Source organism: Artemia franciscana, chromosome 3 (genome assembly GCF_032884065.1).
Source record: "Artemia franciscana chromosome 3, ASM3288406v1, whole genome shotgun sequence".
Classification (NCBI taxonomy): domain Eukaryota; kingdom Metazoa; phylum Arthropoda; class Branchiopoda; order Anostraca; family Artemiidae; genus Artemia; species Artemia franciscana.
The window spans coordinates 26,222,733-26,245,928 of record NC_088865.1 but is presented as its reverse complement, the minus strand read 5'-3'; the positions used below and the strand labels follow the sequence as shown (position 1 = coordinate 26,245,928).

General features: G+C 33.7%; 1 protein-coding gene across 1 annotated transcript; it reads left to right on the top strand.

Moving 5' to 3' along the window:
• Window positions 1-1,247: 1,247 nt before the first annotated feature.
• Window positions 1,248-22,124, top strand: LOC136025086 (nucleoplasmin-like protein ANO39). The gene is made up of 4 exons (XM_065700803.1): window positions 1,248-1,398; window positions 11,413-11,522; window positions 17,821-18,037; window positions 21,888-22,124. Exons 1-4 carry the CDS (start codon window positions 1,368-1,370, stop codon window positions 22,043-22,045), a joined length of 516 nt encoding a protein of 171 aa, XP_065556875.1. The 5' UTR covers window positions 1,248-1,367; the 3' UTR covers window positions 22,046-22,124.
• The last annotated feature ends 1,072 nt before the right edge of the window (window positions 22,125-23,196 follow it).

Genomic DNA, 23,196 nt, shown 5'->3' with positions numbered 1-23,196 from the left:
TCTTTCATCGTTACCTAGTTATATAATATCTTGTCCGAGTTTTTAGGCAGTGTTTATACATAGGCTACTTAGATCTACAATATTCGCCTTACGACATGACTTTGCAAAAACTAGCAGAGTTTTCTAGATCGTGAGATTTACGCCTAACTCAGCAAGTGATAGACTAGAAAATATGACTGTAGGACTATTGATAAGATTGAGGGTTTGGAATCCGTGTTCAAATACCAAATACCCTTTAATACTGAATGTATATAATAATAACAAAGAAAAGAAAAAAAGATCCATTGTAGCTGAGTGCAAAAGCTTAAATTATTCCTTTGAAAGCTTTGACTACCTTGTAATTATCACGCATAAAAATGAGCTTGTTCACGCGATGTGAAGCTAATATCGAACGTTTGGCAGTGACTAATCGCTAAATTCAGCGTAAAATCGCTGAAAATCGCCCACAGATGGTACAGACAATAGAACGTCCGTAGTTACAGCTGTACTCACTTGGATAAGCTATGTAGGACTAAATAAAAATCAGCGACAGTTATTCATCGGTGGATCGCCGCCGCCTAACCTCACGGCGGCGCGCCGGCGCGCCGACATGTTTTCGGCGGTGGCCCATTGAGTTATTTTCGGCGGCGGGCCGCCGACTTTCGGCGCGGGCTTCGGGGACTAATCTTAAGAAGTGTCTGAAGGGCGCAATCTCTCGTCTTCTCCTTAAATACGCCACTGCCTACTTTATTTATAAGCTTTTAATCCCATTTTCTAGATACCCCTCACTATCGACACATTGTTACAAAGTTTCTCAGTACATCAGCTTACTTAGCACACCAAAATCAGTAAATAACTGTAAAAATAAAGCTAAATATAGACAGACTGGTAACAAACCGCCCGACAGATGTAGTCATGCCCTGGGGGCATATAAGGGTTAAATAGAAAGGGTGATCCTATACATTCCGGAAGAGCCTTATTGGATTGCTAATTTAAAGTTTTAGTGCCTTTTTTGAGATTCAGTGATGATGGGATTCGGTGTGCCGCCAAAATGTTTTTCCACGCCGATGCGTCTTTCATTGGCGGTGTGCCGCCGATAAACCGGCATGTGGTCTAGATCTTGGAGCCTAACTTTTAGTTTTTTCATCAAATTTACTATTTTGAACCAATACAATTTCTGGAGCTATTTAATCCTAACGAAAACTTGTAAATAATCATGGGAGTTTTTCTTTGGGACACAGGACACATTTGATGTACTATTGCTATCAATGGTTGTTTGACTAAAAGGGATTTCTTTTTAAATTTATGAACCGTTTTGCTTTCATTTCAAAATCCTTCTTTCCGGCTTCCCGCACTATTGGCAAGAGACAATAGTATAAACCATAGTCATGAGTCTGGTCGAAGAAGAGTTTTTCTGGGGTGAGCTGATTTAGTTTGATGGTTCTTTTTTTCAAAATTGATGTCGTAAAAGACCTGTTGATGAGCCCCAGGCTTTGTATAAAGCTTGTGAAGAGAATTAACCTAGGCCTAATAATAGCCTAGGAAAATACATGAGCCTGTAATTACGTACCATGCCAGTGACTATATAAAGCGAAGACAAATCAAGTGATATTAACACATATGACCTAGTGGTCAAATAACAATAACCTTTCATAGGCTATTTTGATTCAAAAATATAGTCTATGGGTAAAATTCTAGTTAATTGACTTCTTGCTATCCCACAAAAGGGTTTAGGTTAGGAAAATGAAACTTTCAGGAATGGGTTCACAGGCTAAAGTATGTCCTGGGAAGGTATTTTAAAGTACCAACCTCCACTCCTCCCTCTTGAGGGCCCTGGAATTTGCCTACATGACAGGTCTATACCTATTGAAATTTTGACAAAACAACATTTTACCTTAATTGTCAGTTACTAGTTGCTTTTTCTTTGCCTTTAGTTGTGAAAGTGCAATTCCTGTTATTTGAGTAGAATTTTGAGCCATTATACATGTTTTTGTTTGCAAAATTTAGGAAATATATTTGTATATCTTTAGAATGTTATAAAATGGAATTGAGCAAATTTATGAAGCTGGAAATAATTTTGTTGTACTTCAATTAAGCAGAAGATCTATTTTGCAAGGTTTCATTTTCATAACACATATTTTTAAAGGTCAGGGCCCTCTAGAGGGAGAAGGAGTAGAGGTAGTTGCTTCAAAATATCTTCCTGGGACATACTTTAGTCTCTAGATTCTTCCCTGAAAGTTTCATTTTCCTACCCTAAACACTTTTTGAGATAGCAAGAAGTCAATTAACTAGAATTTTACCAACTAAAATACTGCATCATCATCTTTGATTGTGACAAAATTTTGCACAGTGATAGACCCTATGAGAAACTCCCAAAATCAAAATTTTAGATTTTTTGCTGAACCAGTGTCCAAGATATGGATCATTGAACATCAGCCCAAACTGCTCATTTTATGCCAACTGGCAAATGATTAAACTGCTGTATCTCAGCTCCTATTGCACCTAGAAACAAAAGTAAAATACCAATAAAAGCTATTTGAAAGCTCTCTCTGAGTAAAGCATCTAGAAATAGTCTACATACCACAAGTAGTATATAGTGGGACACGTCCCAGTACTATGGGTGGTCATTCAAAAAATCATAAAAAAAAACCTTGGAGATCCCACTCTGAAATTTTCACCAGTTGTTTAGAACAATGAGAGCTTTGTTTTAGATAAAAGCACATAAAATTCTGTTTTGACAAACTGACCCAGGTGAGGGTTACTATATTACATTTGCTCATATTTTGCTGGTTAATAAAAATAACTGTTTCTAGATGCTTTACTCAGAAAGAGCTTTCAAATAGCTTTTATTTGGTATTTTACTTTTGTTTCTAGGTGCAATAGGAGCTGAGATACAGCAGTTTGATCATTGGCCAGTTGGTGTAAATTGGGCAGTTTGGGTTGATGTTCAATGACTGATATCTTGGACACCAGTCAAGCAAAAAACCTAAAATTTAAGTTTTGGGAATTTCTCATAGGGGTCTATCACTGTGCCAAATTTCATCAAAATTGAAGATGATGATGCAGGGTCACTGTGTTGAACTGACACAGAATACCCCTATTGCCAAGCTGCCTGTTGGAATTTTGACCAAACACTATATGGCTTAACATTCTACTGAAATAACAGGAATTGAATTTTCAAAACTAAACCCAGACAAAAAGAAACTGATAACTGAAAATTAAAGTAAAATGTTGTTTTGTCAAAATTTCAACAGGTTTAGGGTAAAAGACCTCTTTTGGAAAGTACCACTTTTCTTCAGCATTCTGGCAAAATAAAGATGGGTTTTTGGACTGCCCTGTTTTACTACAGCACAATGCAATGCAAGTTTAGTAACCAAATCCCTGTCTTTATCCACCTTCTTGGTGAAAGACATTCAATGAAAGATATCTGGACAAAAATGGCCTATCCAAGCTAATTGGAAATAATAAAAAAATATATATAGGTAAGTGATAAGTTACAACCTGTCATTACAGAAACAAAGTTAAGCTTGTATCTGTTTTTGTTTAGATTTATATTGTTTTCAAAGAAACCAACAATTGTGCACAAATAGGAATTTTCTTCTAATGAGCTAAATATAGAATCACAATAACCTGCCATTATAAAAACATGGAATAACATGCACAATAAAAATAATAACACAGGCAAATTTTACTTGTCTCCCCCCAACACAAATGATTTTCCCTAGGTAATGGTTTGTAAGGGGCTTGCATGTAAGGTACTTTTTGCAGTCTATGCTGTTTTGATCCAGATGCCACCAAAAAACCAGGGTTTTTTTGCTAAAAAAGAAAAGGTAGCAAAATTGTCTCATACAATCAAATAGTCGAAAAAAATTTAATTTCAATTTTCCTGCTCTATGATGCACCATTGGCTGCCTTAAAGATATATTCCCAATAAGAGAGGGTGAGTTGCCCCTTCCTCAATCCCTTAATGTTTATGCTAATATTATAGAATTATATAAAATCTTCATTTTGCAATTTAATAGCCCTTGTGTTTCAGAAGTTGTTCTTAAAGATTTGAGGCTGATGTCAAACTTCTGTGTAAAAAGCAAGCTATTGAGGAAAGGGTAGTTCCTCCTCATGTAAAGAATAATCTTTGTTTGATTTAAGTTTTAATGCTGTTCCTTGCATTCAGTCATAAACAGTAGTTGTTTTTTAATTCAATTTCCGAATTTTTTTCAAATATTGCAGAGAGATGCACTTCCACTCTATATAAAAATTTTCCTCCACAGTCATGACTTCTTTTTATTGAATTTTGATGCTTTCTTAAATCATACTAGAAAAAAAAACTTGAAGGAAAAATCTAGCACCATTTCTTCCTTCCTCTGTGATAGAATGGAAAGTTGCTCCAATGAGAATTTCTACCTTGGATATTCTTCCCCTTACAGAAAATTCCTAAAGAGATTTCCTTGAAGAAAAGCACAGAACACTAAGAACTATATATATATATATATATATATATATATATATATATGTATAAATAACTGAATTTTTTTAACTGGAATTAAAGATCAACATTAAAACTTAAAATCAACAGAAACTATTCCATATATGAAAGGGGCTGTTCCCTCCTCAATACCTCTTTTTTTATGCTAAATTTTGACTCTTTGTTGTGCCTCTACTTTTTAAAACAATAAAAACTTCAGAATAAGGAACAGGTATTGAGGAGGGGACAACCCCTTTCATATATGGAATAACTTCTGTTTGTTTTAAATTTTAATGTTGCTCCTTAGTTTTGGTTAAAAAAACGAGTTTTTGTATTTATTTAATATCTGAATATTTTTCATCTAATACAGGCTCAAATTTGGCTCACCATACATGAAATATTGAAACAGAATTTGGCTATTAGTTTTGGCAGATTTATTCTGTAAATGAAGGGTTACCCTCTCCTTAATACATTGCTCTTTATGCTAAATCTGTTAGCATTTTTAAGAAAACCTTCCAATTCTAGTTAAACTACCTTTGTGTTTCAGTTTTAGCAAGCAGTCAAACTTTAGCATAAATAGCAAGGTATTGAGGAGGGGCAACCCTTCATATACAGGATAGTTTCTGTTCCTGTATATATGTATTGATAGGAAATTTATATATTAGTAGGCAATAAAAGTCCTGGATACACTATCTGGTGAGAAGGTAGTCTAGGAGGTAAAATATCCTTTGACTCTGAAAGGACTAACTATGACAAAATGGATGCAAAGTCAAAAAGATATCTGTTTAGAAATGAAGAGTGAATGTAAAATAAGACCTAAAAAAACTCACAACTACCACTACAATGTTCAAATGTAGTTAGTGTTTGGACATAAAAACTGCATATTTTGCAGTTTCTGAGGGGTAGGGGAAATGCAAATATTGAAAAGATTGTCAGGGATCAACAATTTTGCTTCCACACTTTGTTTTGAGAGGGTGAGTATATAAAAAATATGCAAAAAGTGTCTTTACCTATTCTTAATATCCCTTATTTTCTTCCTGGGGTTGTTAATTCATTAGAATATAGGGGTGTGTATATACTTTAAGGCAAAATATACTTTTATTGAATCTAAGGGTATAGTTTTGTTGTAATTTCTTTTTGTCCAGCAGAAACACCAAAAAAAGCTTTTCTTAATGAAATTGCCAAAAAAGCATATTTTAATATCAGGAGATACAAATTTTCAGAGAGGAGATCCCAAATAAAAACCATAATTCCCATATAGATTTTATTTATCTATAATATTTGCCTTACTTACTGTGGCTTGAGGTTTTTTCCTATGGATTTTGTATTGATCTATTTTAACCTTTGCTTTAGGAACGCAAGTATATAAAAATATATGAGAGGTATATTTTTTTTTAAATATGCTATTTATCTTGGATTTTCTCATAAGGGTATCCATAGGTGGAGTAGTTTTGATTCTGTTGTGCAATAAAATTCCCCAGAAAAGGTTTGTTCAAAGAAAATATAAAAGATCTTTGCTCTTTGATATAAAAGATTGTTGGTAGAGCAACAAAATATCTAAAAGGGAAAATTGCTCCCTACCATACAATTGACAGTCCTGTTTTCCAGATAGATTTTGATTTTCTATAATTTTACTTTACTTGCTGCATACAGAAATTTAATCAGCATGTGCCAATAACCATGTTAGCTGAGTACAGAGAGTACTGTGTGATAAAATTTATTGATATTATGCAGATGAGAAAAGGTGAACAACAGCTTCAGTTTTGCACTAAAAAAAAAAAAAAAAAAAAAAAATTAAACTGAAAGTAAAGAGCAATATTAAAACTTAAAGCAATCAGATATTACAAACATAAATGAGGGGGCATGCCCCCTCCTCAACACTGCTCTTTACACTAAATTTTTTCACTACTTTCAAAAAAGTTTCTTTTTGTTGTAATAAAACAATCATTGTGTTTCAGGGGTTGTTTTTAAAAAATTGGGAAAAATATAATTTTTACCCTAAGGGTGTTGAGGAGGGGCAATCCCTCCTCAACATCCAAATCTTGTGCTGTTTGGTAAATGAGTTAAACAATTTTGTTAAATATGACTAGTTGTAGATGGACTATTGAAAAGAATATTATTTACAAATGTTTCATTTTATTTCTTTGTTTTCCCCTTTTTACTGTATTTTTAACTAATTATTGGTAAAGATAATTTTTGTACTGGAGCTGTTTCTACAGTATCTATGACGAAATTATAATCACGAAATTATGCATTTGCCTGTCTAGGGACATACCTAAGCAGGGATTGTTTCATGAGGAGTCTCAATAATAACAACAGAAATTTTATTTGATAATTCAGATAAATTTAGGACTTATCTTCTGTATACACATATGTGTCTGTAATACTGCATTTTCAAAGTCATAAACAAAAATGTTTGCTTGGGCCTGGGGCCAACAAATGCCCTCCCACTGGGAAATACCTCCTGTTAAACTGTGTAGAAAGTTACTCCCCATGGCAAAATATTCTCCTCACAGAACCCTTCCCCTAAAAAACTCACCCCAGCAATTTCCCCCAGAAAAATAATGTACAAATTTAAAAATGAGCAGCCAAAGAGAAATTAAGATAAATCAAAGGAATTAAGGAAAGGAGATATCAGAAATCATGCCTATATTCCCCAGTAAAATGTGAATGAAGAATATAGGTTTGTAAAATAGCAGTTTGTGGTAATGAACTGAAGTAGCAACTTGTACCAACAGTTATCAAAACTAAAAAAAAATACAAAAAATAATGTATGTTTTATTTTTATACTGATTTCCAATATATAAAGCTCATTAAGTTTAATATTACACATCAACCACCACAAGCCTAAATAAATTTACCTGATTTTCAAGAAATGAGGCAAATATCTCTAAAATAGCAAGTAATTGCAGCGATAATCAAACCATCTGATTCAGCATATTGAAGAATCCCACTGTTGAAGTTTCAAGCTCCTATCTCCAGAAATGTGGTATTTTGTATTTTATCCAGGAAGAAAAACACCAAATGGTTCTTAATGAATTAATTTCGACAGCAATACTACCCAAATTGGTAAAAATGGCCTGCTCTATGGTGAAATAAATTGCTTCGTCCTAAAATTTTTGGCTAATTATGCTTCTGATCAGTAGTCCACTAATTCTGGGAAAATAATCACTCCTATGTCATGGATGTGTGTTTGTTTGCTTTTTTTTTATTAAGTAATTTTAATACTAATACATCCTGTATCATTAACATGATGAGCTAATCAATGAAATCCATCTCCCCATGGCCCATCTGTCATTGAATGGGGGGGGGGGTCACTATACTATATTTGAAATCTTATTATCAAATAAAAATGTGAGCCTAGTTAATGGTAAAATTGAAAAATGTCTTATGCTTCCTGTTTTGCCACATTTGCCCATGTCAACTTTTCCCCTGATATTTATGGTGCTTATGCTTCCTAAAATCTATCAGACCATGGTTAGATTTTCTTGATTTTAAACTTTCAAAAGCAAAAATCAATACACCTTCTATATCTAAAAATAGAACAGAAATGGGATCATTGATGAATAAGAAGGTAGATATACAGTGAATATAATACATGAATAAAAAAGAAATAACAGAAAAGAAAATAAGAGATCGTGTCTTTAATAATGATATTCATGTTATAGCTTGATAGGTCATTCTGGTTGTAGTTTGGTCATGGAATTTGGTAGAGGAGGATTGCTCCAGGAATCATTTAATTGTTCTAATGTTTATTTCCATTATTTAGCAGAAAATCTGACTATTATTTTTCATTGAAATGCCTAATAAGTGGTTATAACATCCTATTCCTTATGTTTTGGATTCACTTACTAGCCTATAAATGCAGAACTACCTCTGTTTAATACCATACTGACTTCTTGCTGTTTTTGCTTTTCTAAATATTGCTTTTAACTGCCTCCAAAAAAATTGACATAAATGGGCTAAGAATTATAACTGAAATTAGTAATTAATCTAATAAAAAACCAAATAATCTTTTAATAAATCACATATATTAAAAGTTTAGTACAATAAGCTAATCTTAGAGTCAAAATCCATTCAAAATTACGAGCAAATGAATAGTGCAATATCCGGGGCTATTGGAATAAGAGCTTGGTTCAATTATGAGATTGAGCATCCTTTGCTGGGTGGGGTAGTTAGGGGAAGTGGAGAGGGATATGTACTGCAGCATAAATGGTGAATCTGGCTGGAAAAGGCCGATTGTATACAACATTCACCTTCACTCACCCAAAAGCTTGTTTACACTATACTACTGTTGTCTGCAGCAGCCCATTGCTGACACTTTTAGTAAAAGCCAGGCACCAGTATTTATATTTATGATTGTTTAATGTGTGTTTATTGCCTATAATGTATTGTGTAATGTTTTAAAATTCACCAAGTAGTGTGTTTGTTCAATAACTACTTTTCTTCACTACTGCTTGAATACCATCTATTTCAATTGAACCCTCTCCCCGCCCCCCAATAAAAGTAATGTAGCTATGCTCCAGCCCATCACCAAAGATTTTGGATAGTAGTGACTCTGGTCAGTATCAGACCAAGTCCATGGAGAATAATTACTCACGCTTCTTGGTTCCAGCCTGTTCAAAAAGGCCTAAGAAGTGATGGCGCTAATTTTGTTAAGTGTAATTCTACTGGTGACTTGTTACACTTACTCATGGATGCCAATTGTATGGTTAATTCCTGTTTGCAAACATTTAAAAGTAATGCTTTACCAAGGTTGTTGATTCCTTGTACCTTAATCAAAGTCATGCTCTCATTTAAGTTCTCTTTTTGTATGAGAAAGTAGATTAATCCATGATAATTTAATATTTCCAGCTTTTCGAGTCCTTTTGAGCCCTTTGGGATATTGTTTTTGTTTTGTTATTTTATGAAAATAAATGAAACTTGAACTTCTTTTCCGTTACATCACGGGCTTTTAGAGTGCAATGATGATCGTAAGGCAGTAACTGGTAGTTGTGCAGTTCATCTGCTGTGCTCTGAGTGCCTTATGGTAGTCACTTTTTGTCACTTTTTCAGTTGTGAAATAACTAGTCACTTTTTTGGGAGCATCGTTGCGACTGACCCCTGCTTCTCTGTTTTTTAGAGTAGACACTTCTAACAATATTAATTTCTGTTAGAGCATGCAAGTTGGTTTAGTATTTATTACTATTTATGAGACACAAGTTATGGGCAGCCCCAGTTGGATTTTCAAGGTTTGGCCTTTCATTCTTTGTTGAGTCACCTATTGAAAAGTTCAGCTGATGTTGAAGTGTGGTCTCCTCACTTTCACTATTCCAATCATTGAATACCCTTTGGCCAATTGTTTTTTGTCTGATTCTGTTGTTAACTCTGGGTTAATGAAGCTTCCTGGAGTGACCTCATGTTGGTCTTTCATTGGTTATCTGAGTAAAGAGCTTGTTTTGGGGTTGATTGTACCAAGTTACTACCATTTCAATCTTGGTATAAGCCAAAAATTGGGGCTATAAAAAAAGGTTGAAATAATATTATAAAGTGAAGTTTAAGCAAACTGAAGGAAGTCCTGCATAAACATGGAGGGCGATTAACGAGGTGACCAAAAAAAAAAAAAAAAAAAAAAACAGACAAAAAGTTCCCAAATACAATTAGCCTGAGTCAAATGTGTGACAATTTCACCAATATTGCCAGAAAAGTGACTGAGAATAATCCTAGTGCCTCATTGGGGATAAAATTCAAGAGATGTTTACATTAAGAGGCCAACTACTTTTTATACCTCAAGCCTGTAACCATGGCAGAGGTAAAGGAACTATTTACATTACTTAGGTCGTTTTTAACATCTCTTGTTAAAAGCTGTTACTTTTGTATGATTTGCCATATTTTGTGTTTTGTATCAATCAGTACTCTCAGAAGGGTATGTTTTTAAAGGGTCTTAAACATGCAAAGATTAATCCTAAGTTTAAAAGTGGTGATCTGTTCAATCCAGGCAATCATAGACATATTTCATTTTTATCAGTGCTTCCTAGTATTATCAAAAAGGTTTTCTGTAGGAGACTGAGAAGTTTTTTTTGGAGGCCCGATTTTTGTTTTACCATTTTGACTGATTTCGATTTTGGAATAACTTGTCAATGGAACAGGTACTTTTTTTCTCACAACATCAACAAGTTATTCACTAGATAGCAATATAAAAGATTCGTCACTGTTTGTGGATATTGTGAAATTATTTGACTATGTTAACCATAAAATGCTGAATCAGAATCTGGCTAATGCTAATGTTTATAGCAATGTGCTGGGATTCATCCAATCTTCCCTTAATATTAGAATGCAGTAATTTCGAAATACATGAGCTAAGAAAATTGAAACATGGAGTGTTATAAAGATCGTTCTTTGCCCCTTTGTTAGAATTTTTTAAAATTTACTGGTCTTCTATGCAATGTTCTAAATCTTAGATTCTGAATAAGAAAAATCTTATTTCTGAATAAAAAAATGACAGTTTTTTTTGCTTTATTAATAAATTCGTGCCCATTATTTATTTATTTTTGTTTCAGTTGTAAATAGAAAGGCAGTTTGGTCTAATAAATTTTAATCCTTGTAAATAGGACAGAATTAGATATAGGAGCTTGATAAAACCTCTGGGTATCATTTAGGCTTTGAATTCATTTTAAAAGTTCTACTTCTCCTAACTTCTTTTCAGGATAGAAAAAGCACATCATTTGTATTTTTACCCCTTATTTCTAATGTCAGTTCATAGGTAGAGATTAATTGGGACAGTCAAAATGTGGTCAGTTTTTAATAACTGATTACTTTTTCAACTGGAATATGTGGTAATTTTCACTATGTTGTCCTACAAATTAAATCTGTTTTGCTTCTACTGGCGAGTGGCACTTTTTTATGTATAGTTTTAGTTTACACTCAATATTGTTTACACTCACCAATAAGAAAATTTAAAACTTATTTTAAAACAATAGTGTTAATTTTAGGTGGTATTTTGAATGCTGACAGCAAGTCTTTAGAATGGAATCCATCTGTAAAAGAAAATGACAAAGAGCCTGGTATGCCAGTGCCCAGACACAGTCTCATCTTAAAGCAGGTATTTTCTCTTGTTTTATTTATTTTATTTGCTCTTAACCAGGTTTTTTTTTTAAGACAACTTTTTTGCCTCTTCAATCAGTTCTTTTTATTACAAGAATAAACCCAAATATTTTTCCTATTTTCCAAGCAACTTGCTTCTTGAACTATTTTTGTTTTCTTCCGCTTTTTGAAGGGTCTTCAAATCTTTGTTTTATAACTTACACCTGTTTTTGTGCGGTAAGAGTAAATATAGTATTATGTGAGAGTCATATTTTTCTGGCAGAAAAGATTTTCATGAAGCGGTAAGGTAAATAAATATGAACTAAATCTATATCTTCGCATTTAAAAAGACGGTTAAGTTCTATAGAACACCATTCAATGGGCACTATATATATAAAAAAAAAGTTATGGAGAACAGGTACTTTTTACAAAGAAAGTGAAAAGAATAAAACAGAAATGTATGTTCGAGCTATGATTTAGTGAAACAACAAATTACAGTTAGGGTGCTATTAAAAAGAGAAAAAAAATTTTCATTAAAACAGCAAAAAATATAGCAGTGAATTAAATCCTATAAATTTAATTTTCCATATGATAGGATTTAACAAGTTCTATAGGATGGAAATTTTAAAGCAAAATACATTCTTTCCTGATTCTATGGTAAACATATTGTTAAAGGTTTTGGAATGTGTTTTTGTTAATTATTTTAAATTTCTTTTTAAAATTTTTCTATGTTGAAAAATTTGGGCTAAATTTTGACATGGAGTCTTAACTGAATTAGCTAAGCATGATCAATCTGAAACTCTTATTTAGTTCAATTTTAGATTTTGCTGTTCTTTTACTTGGCTCTTTTTAGTTTAAATTTTTTCGCATTTGTCATTTGTTTTGTATTCTTCGCTGTAGAAGTCTGTTGAATATGTAGCCCAGATATTATCTTTGTTATGTTCTAGACACTGTCTGAAAAAGTTCCCATTCAATTTAGCTTTTTTTTTGTATGATGAAAATGTAGTTTGGCTGTTTTTTTTGCCTTATGTGTTTTCCTAATTCTGTGGTATTTCTGTAGTTATATGTTTCTGAATGTGTTTTCTTTTTTAAATTTATTTTATTTTAGATGCATGTATAGGGACCTAAACTTTTGTTGATTAAAAAGAAATACCTAAAATAATTAATTGAAATTGGAATAATTGTGCTTCAAAATTGTCTTCAATTTAACTACATGCTCGGATATTTATCTTATTAATGCTTAGTAGATTCTCTCCCAATCACCTATCCTTGTTTACCAAGTTATTGAGTTGTCTTCTTCTTAAACCGACTTGAAAAAAAATTTGAAGTAGCTATTGATGTGGTACTAGCTGATTTGTTTTTGCTGTACTTGTTATCAATGTTGAATATGCTGCTAATGTGTAGGCTGGGTCTATCAACGAGTGTATGCCCAAAACTGGAATTTGATGTCACCTGCTCTGTCAGAATAGGCAAAATAAAAATAATTTCTTTTCTTTGCCTGCTTGTTTTTGCCTTGCTAAATTAACACAAAACTTGACGTCAACAGTCACGCGGTGGATTTCAAAAAGTTCATGGTGTTGAACAGAGAGAGACTGTTTTAATAGAACTTAAACTCCAAAAAATGACTTTTAGCAACAGTAAACGCATCAAAAGAATATGCTCTTTTATACTGATTAAGTATGCTTGTCAAGAATTATTAGCATAAGAACAGTAACAAAAGCTTATTAAAAAGAACTCCTAGATAGCACAGTTGATTGATACTCTTCTTGGTAATATGGAGACTGGGGTTTCGATTCACGCTGCCATAGTGTTGGGTGACAGGCTTACTACCAGTCCGTGTAAAAAAAAAAAAAAAAAAAAAAAAAAAACTGCACCTGAAAAGTCGATTTGATTCCCAGTGCCAAAAGAGGAGTACCAACCTTTAGGTCCCAACAGTGCTGCCATCTATTACTAATGGTCCTTTTTGTTTGTGGTTTCTGATGAATGCGGCATTTTGTTTTAATCTGGGACTAAGGCTGAGAAGTTGCATCACTAATGGCTTCCAATGCTTAGCAGTTATAACATTTGTAGATTGGGGTTTGCCCTTTGCCAGTGGCATAGTAAAGTCTTGTGACACCTGGGGCGTAATTTCAACTTGTCACCTCCCCACCAATAAACATTTAAACATTTTTGTGTCATAGTTATTTATGGTCGAAACATACAATTAAAAAAAAAAGCTATTTGAAGGGATTAAATTAAGGAGTGAAAGGAAAAGTAAATTACGTGCTGTATAACATTGGTATGTAAACATTTTAATGCAAATAACTTACATAGATTTAAGCAAGATAACATCTTTGTACATATTAACATTTAAATTACAATATCAAACAACACCATTTTAATTCTTGGCTTACATTAAGTAAGGCTGAAATGAGCAGAGGCTTTTATTATGAACGTTTTAAAAATACAAAAATAGCTCTAGCTTTCGTATTTTATTATAGGCTTATCCATGTTTTTTCGTACTTTTACATGAAACACCAAAGTGACTGAATGATATATATATATATATATATATATATATATATATATATATATATATATATATATATATATATATGTATATATGTATATATATATATATATATATATATATATATATATATATATATATATATATATATATATATATATATATCATGAAAAGAGAAATCACCAATGCAACAGCACAAACACACACAAAAAAAAAAAAAGAAAAAAAGAGAGACAGAAGGAGAAAAGGAAGACTGTTTTCCTAAATTAGTGATTAATATAGACCAGCACTTGAATGAGGCCTTAACCCTACTCATCCATACAATCACATAAACAATCAAAGTCCAAAAAACATGCCAAGGTCAATAGGTCAATAAATACATAAACAAAAACATGAAAGAACATGAAATTTGCATAAGTGCCATCTCACCAATAGTTAACAATATCAGGTTAAAAACCTGGACCAGGGATATTTATATATATATATTTATATATTTAAAACCCATGTTTTCATTCAGAACCTCTTTTTTTCAATGTTTGTATTCTGCAAACTTAGAAATAGCTTCGTCAAAATCTATCTTTTTTGCTACACTGTTTTCAATAGATACCATGGCTAAGTTTTATGGTCGAGCTTGGCTCATAGAAGATCCGAAATAACTTTTAATAAGCTTGAGTTTAGAATAACTCCTCTCGGAAGCAACAGAGACACATAATGTCAGGTAAAACTTTAATGCTAAAGTTAGATTAGAAATAGAGTCTGGAAGCTCATATTCAACTATAAACCGCAGTATTCTCAATGAACTCCATTTCAGAGCCACTTGTTCAGGAACGTTTGCCGCTTGTAAAAACCTTCTCAGACGTGGGATTTCATTTAACATGTCTCCTGAAGATATTTCTTCTTAATTCTCAACTAAACAGCCTACTTATTTTAGCAATTCAGTTTCTGAACTTTTTAGCAAGTTCTTGGTCTCCAAGATAACAAACCGAAGCAATATTCCTTCCATGCCTTGGCAACGTGCGTTGATTTCTTGTTGAAACGCGTCATTGCACTCTAACATCGATATTTTTAGTTCGTCTGCAGCTTTTTCTCCTGGCTTCAGTTTTTTTCTTCTAATGTTTTTTCCTGTGGCTTGGAGAATGTCCATCTCATCACAAATAGCTTTAGCAATTTCTACTGCCTTTCCAACTAGGACCATCTCTACTATCGTTCAAAAAGGTCTTAACTCCTCATTTTGATGAGGCATTTTTTGAAACTTATTTCAACAATTTGCAGGTATTTTTGGGTGTGGTTGGGTTCTCGAAGGACACTATTCCATAAACATGAAAAGCACAAAAATGAGAAATACCACATCGAAGTCAACAAAATTTGAGCTGCTCCTCTAGTGTCGAGAGTTTCTGAAGAGTCACAGAGTTTCTTAATGGTATCGACAATCTTCTTAAAGCATTTAAACACTGGCTTAATAGCTTCATAATTAGCACTCCACCCGGTTTCTGCAAGTCGTTTGACCGTAACTTCAACATTTGCTAAGAGGACATTCCATCTATATGTTGAGCATGAAAAAAAAACGAAAAACGTACAACCTTTCATAAGTACCAAAAGACGTCACACAGGAAGGAACTGTAGTAAAAGAGTGTACTCACAAAGATTTAGTGAATGGTTGGCAAAAGGTACTAACAGTACTATAGGATTAAGCTCCCGAATCCTAGCTTGTACTCCTGAATATACTTCAGCCATTGTTGGAGCGTTGTCGTAGCCCTGCCCTCGGCACATTGCTATATACAGACCATCTTCTTCAATTGCATTTAAAATATCCTGTATGATGTCCACGACCCTTTTTCCTGTAACCTGATAATAACCTAGAAATGGCTCGTTTACTTCAAGTTTCTTGTTCTCAGTGTGCACGTAACGAATTACTTCACTCACTTAATCAATTTGCGAGGCATCGGGTGTACTGTCAGACATTATCCTTTTGCGTGTACAACTTTGAAAGTTGTAGTTTGGTCAAATGCTCTCTGAGTACAGGATCATACTTTGATAACAGTTCAATCAGCTCTAAGAAATGCCCCTTGTTCTCTGATAGCACATTTTCCCCGTGTCCGCGAAATGGAAGATTTTGACTAGCTAAAAACAAATTGGCATCTAACAGTCTCTTTAAAGTATTTTTCCATTTTTGTTTTTCTATTTCAGCAGTTGCTTGGCTTGCTGTATCAATTGTTTTATTAGCATTTAGATTTAGCTGTAAAATTTTCTCCACTTTTTATAGCAAATGCCATGTTGATCAGAGGTTTCATGATTTAGATTTTTCGGATTAAGTTTCCACCTTGCTTCAAAGCGAGTTACAAATTTAGATGTGCTTGAGTTAGGCAAACTTTTCTTTGTAGCAAATAGTCGGCAATAAAAGCAGTACAAGGTGTGGGTTTTAGTGGAATATGTCATCCAGGTTCTGCTTATCTTCTCACCGTTTGGTTGGTTTATGTAGAACCAATCAGGACTAAATTGTCTGTTTGTACCCAAACATTAGAAGAAAATCTTCTAATTTTCTAGTAAGTGAAACAAAAGGTCCATTTTTGTTCTAAAACGTTTCACTCCCTCTTTTAACTAAGCCAACTCTTAGTTTAGTTTATCCGGAACAGGTAAAGGTCAGTCAAATATGTCTGAGTACAAAATGTCACTGCTACACATTTCTTCATTTTCAACGGCCTCAGCATCATTATCATCTGCGTTTTCTTCGCCTGAATCTGCATCTGCGTTATTTTTCTCATCCTTTGTCTCCTCTTCCTTCTTTTCCTACATCCTTAAAAGCAATGCCAGTTAGTTCTTCAATCCCAACCCCACTTTTGATCTCGGATTTAGATGGTGTAGCAGTAGCAGTATATGCTTCACTATTAATTCACTATTATTCAGTCCAAAGCTTCAATATTAATTGTTGATGGAGGTTGTACAAACCATAGCATCGAGCTGGCCAGAGACAGATTCTCCAAAATTTTGGACTTTGGCTTTTTCCTCTCCTGAGCTCCGCTCGGACGATTAACTCGTCTCGATATTGTGTAGTATAGTCATGTACACGCTCAACGTCTCGTGAGAGACGTTAGGATAGATACGTATGTCTTGTTAGAAGAGATATTTTATAAGAAATACATCACCTGGTAAAAAAAAAAGAATATCAAAAACGAAAACAGCTCTCTTGTATTTTGTAGTTATTTGAAGTATTTTTTTCTGTTTTCTTAATGAAGAATTCGGGATTCTCTGTTTCTGTTGCAATTTAAACGATGGATACGGAACCAAACTTTTCTGTGAAAAACTTGTAATATGTGTTTTGAGATAGAATAACACAGGATTACTTTCATTGCACTTTTCGAAATTACACGTAGATTGAGTAAGATCCAACGTTTAGGTACAGATAACAGAGTATTAGGGTGTTTAAAGGGTGCATTTTAAAAGCAGCAACACTGATTAAATGTCAAGAAAGGGATAGACATGTATTGAATCTATCTTTCACAGAAATCTCGCATTCTTTTTTGAAGAAAAAATTATCTTCGGGACAACACGTTTTGAAAAATCTGAGGAGTCGAACTGCTAGAGTCGAAACGAAACTGATGGCAAAGCAGGAAACTCAAAGCGTTGCTCCCGCAGCAGTTTTGTTGGTGAAGTCGATCTTCATACTTCATGTTGTACAGGCAGTGTGAATCTAGTATGACAAAGAAGTGCGTAATCAACGTTAATATAGTTTTTGTTTACAGAAACAAAAGTTTTCAAACTAATCCTTTTGGAATTTGTATTTCAATGTTTGTAAGTTTTAATATTCCAGGCTATCTTAGCACCTGAAGCTAAAGAAGGGGAATTAAACGTGGTGGAAGTAGAGGCTCATGGCTATTCAGATAATAAGCTCAAAGTTTTGTGCGCTGTAATGGCAGCTGGAAAAGACCACCAGCGTTATTTGGATCTCGTGTTCCATGATTCACCTGTCACTCTAAGACTCGTCCAAGGGTCAGGACCAGTGCACTTTGTGGGGTCACATGGAGTTGGTATGCTATTGATTTCTGGTTTATAATACAATATTGATGTTACTATTCTGTGTTGAAGCTGACCATATATTGATACATTTGGGCGACCGTCTAAGCTATAAGTAATTTGTTAATTCTATAGAGTATGTAAAATTGAGCAAAAATCCATAAAAAATGTTCGATTTTCTAAAGTACTTTCGAGTGAGTTAAAGGAAAACCAATGTAGTTATCAGATGAAAAATGTCTTTCCACACCTTTATTTTTCTCTTAGTTCTGCGTAATCTGCCTAATATTTAGTCTTCAACCATTGTATCAGTTACCACTACGCTTTGCTGGGTCATTAAAATATGCAAAGGAAAACATTGATGATCAAACAGCTCGTGTCAACGAACTTTCAGTAAGGAGGACTCCAGATAATAGTAAATGAAACTATAAAAAAAGTAATTTTGATAACCACTGATACACTCAAAGAATTGACTTTTTATGCTGATGCCAAATATATGATATTCATCATGTTTAGTATTACACATCAAAAGCTACACGAGGCTGAACAAATTTGCCTGATTTTCTAAAATGAGAGAAACGCCCCCAATAACGGAGGGGTCTTAACGAAAATCATCAAACAGGGGTGTAGAGTCGGTTTATTGAAAATGTCTGGACTAGGAGTTGGCTACAACTTATGATATCTAGTTAAATGAAGCTTTAGAACAAGTCTGTGGAGTTGGAGTCTGAGTAAATTATTACTGAAGCGAATCAGTATGTTGAAAATGTCTGGAGTCGGTTATAACTTATAACCGACTCCAGAGCTCTGATAAATTATAAAGTCTAGCTAAATGAAGCTTTAAAGCAAGGTTGTGTAGTCGGAGTCCTAGTAAATTCTTGCTGAATCGAGTCGGTATATTAAAAATGTCAGGAGTTGGAGTTGGTTTTAACTTATAACCGACTCCATAGCCCTGATATCAGAGAATTCTAGTGGTTTCAAGCTTCCATCTATAAAAATGTGGAATTTTATATTTTTTCTCAGAAGAAAGATCGTGCATGCGTGTTTATTTGTTATTATTTTTTTGCAAGAGAAGGGGGGGGGGTCGTATCGAACCAATGGTCCAAGAAGATTGGGAGAGGCCTCATTCAAACAAAAATTAATAGCTAAGGGTCCTTTAAAGTGACGAAAAATGATCGGGTGGGAGTAACCTGCGGTTTTTAAAAAACTTCATCTTTTTCTATCTTCACCATGTGAAATTCCTATTGAAAATAGTTGTTAATTCTTAATAGGGTTTTGGGGTTGTGTCAGATATGAAGCAACAACGTTACTGAACAATCATGCTGTAGTTTTCAAGACAAAACAGTACAGTTGGTATGATACTGTACCATTGTCAAAGTCTCAAATAAATAAGACAAGAGGAACGAAGACAGGATATAACAAAGGAACAAAAATAATCGAAAAATCAGGCTCACATGGCGTCTTTTTATTTACTTAGGGGCTCATGACGTATCCAGATTTTACTATTGTCAAACTGTGGAAATTAGGCCTAGTAAGTGCTATTTAAGAGGTTTTCTACTGAAACTAATTTTTGAACAATGGCTAATTTATGTATTTCAGGTTCATAATGAGAAATTGACTTTGAAGGCATACTTATTAGAGTCTATAAAGCTACTCTTTTTTCTTATAAACACGGCTATCTCCTAAATTTCGAGATAGTTTTGGAGTTCAATCACGGGGGGGGGGGGGGGTAGCATATAATGGCGTGAAAGAGATTTTCAGTCAGGGCTGTGGATTAAGATTTTTCTCTCTGACTGCTTAATATTTTTTTCTCTGACTGCATCATATTGAATGAATGATTGTAAGAAGTAAGAGTGGGATCAGTCAATCGCAAATTATGGGGTCTAGCAACCTTTTGAATCTCCTAGTATAGAGCAATAGCTTCAAAGTATAGCCTTCGGGTTAAGAAAATACCAGATCCATACATTTTGAGATCACAAGATCGAAGGAAGAAACTTGATGAGAAAGAAAGGTTTTAAAGTAGAGCTAAACAAGTAGCTGATAAAAAAGAGTGCTATGAGAAAAACAAGGGTGTTAGCAAATTGAGTAAAAAAGAAGGAAAAACAGGGTGAGAAGGTGGCAGCTCTAAATAAATGTCAAGCTTATAAAAAAAAGATATACCGTTGATGAGAAGTATCAAAATTCTACAGCCATATTTATTTCAGCAAGAGTTAAAAGCAAGTATGAAAATGATGAGACATAACGACTGAAAATTATCAGATCAGCTTCACTCCACAGATACAGCAAATCCAGAAATGATGACAGCTATTGATTTAAGACTATTAACTCGACGTCACTCCACATAAACGATAAACAATTGCCATCATTGTTCATACTGGTGCTAATTTCAACTTGGGTAATTATTATGTTTACAGGCAAATGTTGGAAGGTTCTTATTGTAGATTCAAACTTAAAAATGGCGGAGAAAAACTTCAAAAATGTACCTAAGTCATTTTAGAATGTTTAGTACTTTGCGTTTAGATATTAATTATAGCTTAATTATAACTTGAAAGAAGTCCTTGGTTTTAAAAATTTTACTAAAAAGGGAAAACACTTTCGCTACTATGCTCTTTGATTCATGACTTGATCCGCGTTTCAAATTTATCCTAAATAATCCTCTGACGTTCATTTTTTTTAAATACCCAAAAAAATGCGTGCGTTAATTTGCAAGATGTATAAAAAATGGGTTGAAATAAGATAAAAATGTGAAATACGTGAAAAATGCAAATGGTTTTGTAATCTGTTCGAAAAAAATTCACCGTGTTAATTATGTCCAGTGTAGCCTACTGAAGATTATTTTTTACCACCGTCTGTGTGTCTATGTTTTCCTTTTTATTACGTCTGATGTCATAAAATTACGCAGAAAACGAAGAGAAAGAAATAATTTGATGAAAAATAAAACACCTTGTCAAAGCGAGGAATTGAGACCAGGAACTTCCAAAAGTGAATCGTAAAACTTTTTCGTTGTTAAAACCAAATAAACTCATTTAGAAAATGGGAATTTCTAATGAGAACCAAAAGAAAGCCTACCGTTAGGCCTGATTTGAGTATGCTGGACTCCGCTTCCTCTGATCAAGTCCCAAGTGACCCACCCTGGTACCCCACTTGAACCACTGCAACAATTTGCTTGATATGTCTCGGAAATCCTTCCCCGTTAAGAGTTGGTCCAAGCTAGTTTTTTTTGATAAACGAGAGAGGCCATACAATCATTTGTTCCAGTAGATAGCCTCTTGGACAGAACTACTGATTATTCTTTAAATGCTGGTTTTGTTCGCTGGACGTAGTTACACTCTGTATGTGATAAACAACAAAACTGGCTTGTAAAAGACAATCTAAAAGCGGCAAAATAGTGCTTTTTTTCTCAAATAAAAAGCCATCCCACAATTTTCAAAACTAACTGAAATTGGGAGTGATCTATTACAGTGATGCTATAGTGTTGCGGAGAATATTAATTCAAATATCTGACATAATTTCTGATGCAAATTTCTCATTTACTTTATTGTTTTTATTTGTGTTTTTTCCTATTTATGCTGTCTCTCTCGTGGCATATGATTAAAAGCTATATTTTGAAAACATGTTAGATAGGAGGAAAATTTTGTGGAAGTATCTGATGATTTTTCTTGAAAAAGGAAAATTTTGTGGAAGTATCTGATGATTTTTCTTGAAAAAAGGGACCAAAGCTGTTTCAAAGCAAAAATTCCGCAGTTCGGCCTGAATATCAAAAATTTTCCTTGAAGATACCTTCCCTCTATGTAAATATACTTGAGAATATAAATAACAAATGGTAGAAAAATATAATGCCGTAATAACTATTTTTCTTCAATTTATCAGCCTATAAATACAACATGGATGAAGACGAAGAAGAAGCAATGGACGAAGAAGATGAGGAGCTTGGTGAAGAGGAAGAGGAGGAAACGAGACCAAATCCAGCCAAGAAAATGAAAACCGATAGCCCAAAGGCAAAGAAACCACAGCCGAAGAAAGTCTAACTTTAAATATCATGTGACTATTCCATAATATATCTAAAAGTCCATTTTTTCAATAAAGCTTTTTCCTATTTATATAAAACGTTTAGTTTCCCTTATTTTCATTAAATCCAAATAGTCCACAAGATAAAGGTCATAAAAGAAATTATCTCGTAATTCTGCGGTTTTATCGTTTGTTGAATCTTAGTTATATTGTTTATATACAAAAAAAAAAAATTAAAAACTATAAAACAGACTGAAAAAACTATCCTTGGGGAGGAGAAGCCTTGGGTTGTATTTGATCAAGATCCCAGAGAAGCAACTTTTCAAAAGCTTAAGTTTATATCATTTTATGTTACGGTCATATCCCTTGTCACAAGATACGTGTTTTACATCATTTTGTACTTGAAGATGCAGTTTTATGCCAAAATTTGTATTTTTATATTAGTAACATTTTTCTAATATTTCCAGAATGCCCTAGATATTGTAATTTTCTTCACTAACTCTTTGTTGTTCCAATACCCTGCTAGTGGTTAAACAAAAGAAGACACATAAGTGCTACCCACCCAAAAAGGAAATTTCCTTTTTGGAAGAAAACTGCAAGTTTTCTGTATCAGGGTTCTAGCAACGGTGATTCAGGTGTTACTTTTGGTCATTTCAATCGTTTTGATCTGATGCCATATTTGAGGGGTTTCAGTCTATTTTCTAAACTTCTATGTATTTGTTATCAAAATAATATTTCACTATTAAGACTAATCGGAATAATAGTTAGCAATCTCGAATCAAATACAAATGGCAGTTTTATCTGACTATGTAGTTTTCTTTAAAACGTGTAATGAAATTTTTGGTTACTATGGGTCGTGGTTTGGTATAACCTACTAGCTTTCTTCTGCAGGGGCAAGTTCGAAGGGGGAAATTTGACAAGGAAGTTTGCCCAGGGGCTATGGAGGGGAGTGTTGGTGAAACTTGTTTTCCTTTCTTTAATGGTGACCAGATTGGCTCTCTGAAGAAGGGAGGTATAAGGGACTTGTAATCTCTTCGAAAATTCATTGGAAATATAGGGGACAGGTCCACTCTAGGTTTGGGTATAGAAATGAGAGGAAAATTCTCAAACAATGAAATTAAGGATATTAAAACTTTCTAAAGAGTTTAAGAAAGGAGAATGTGTTACGTGT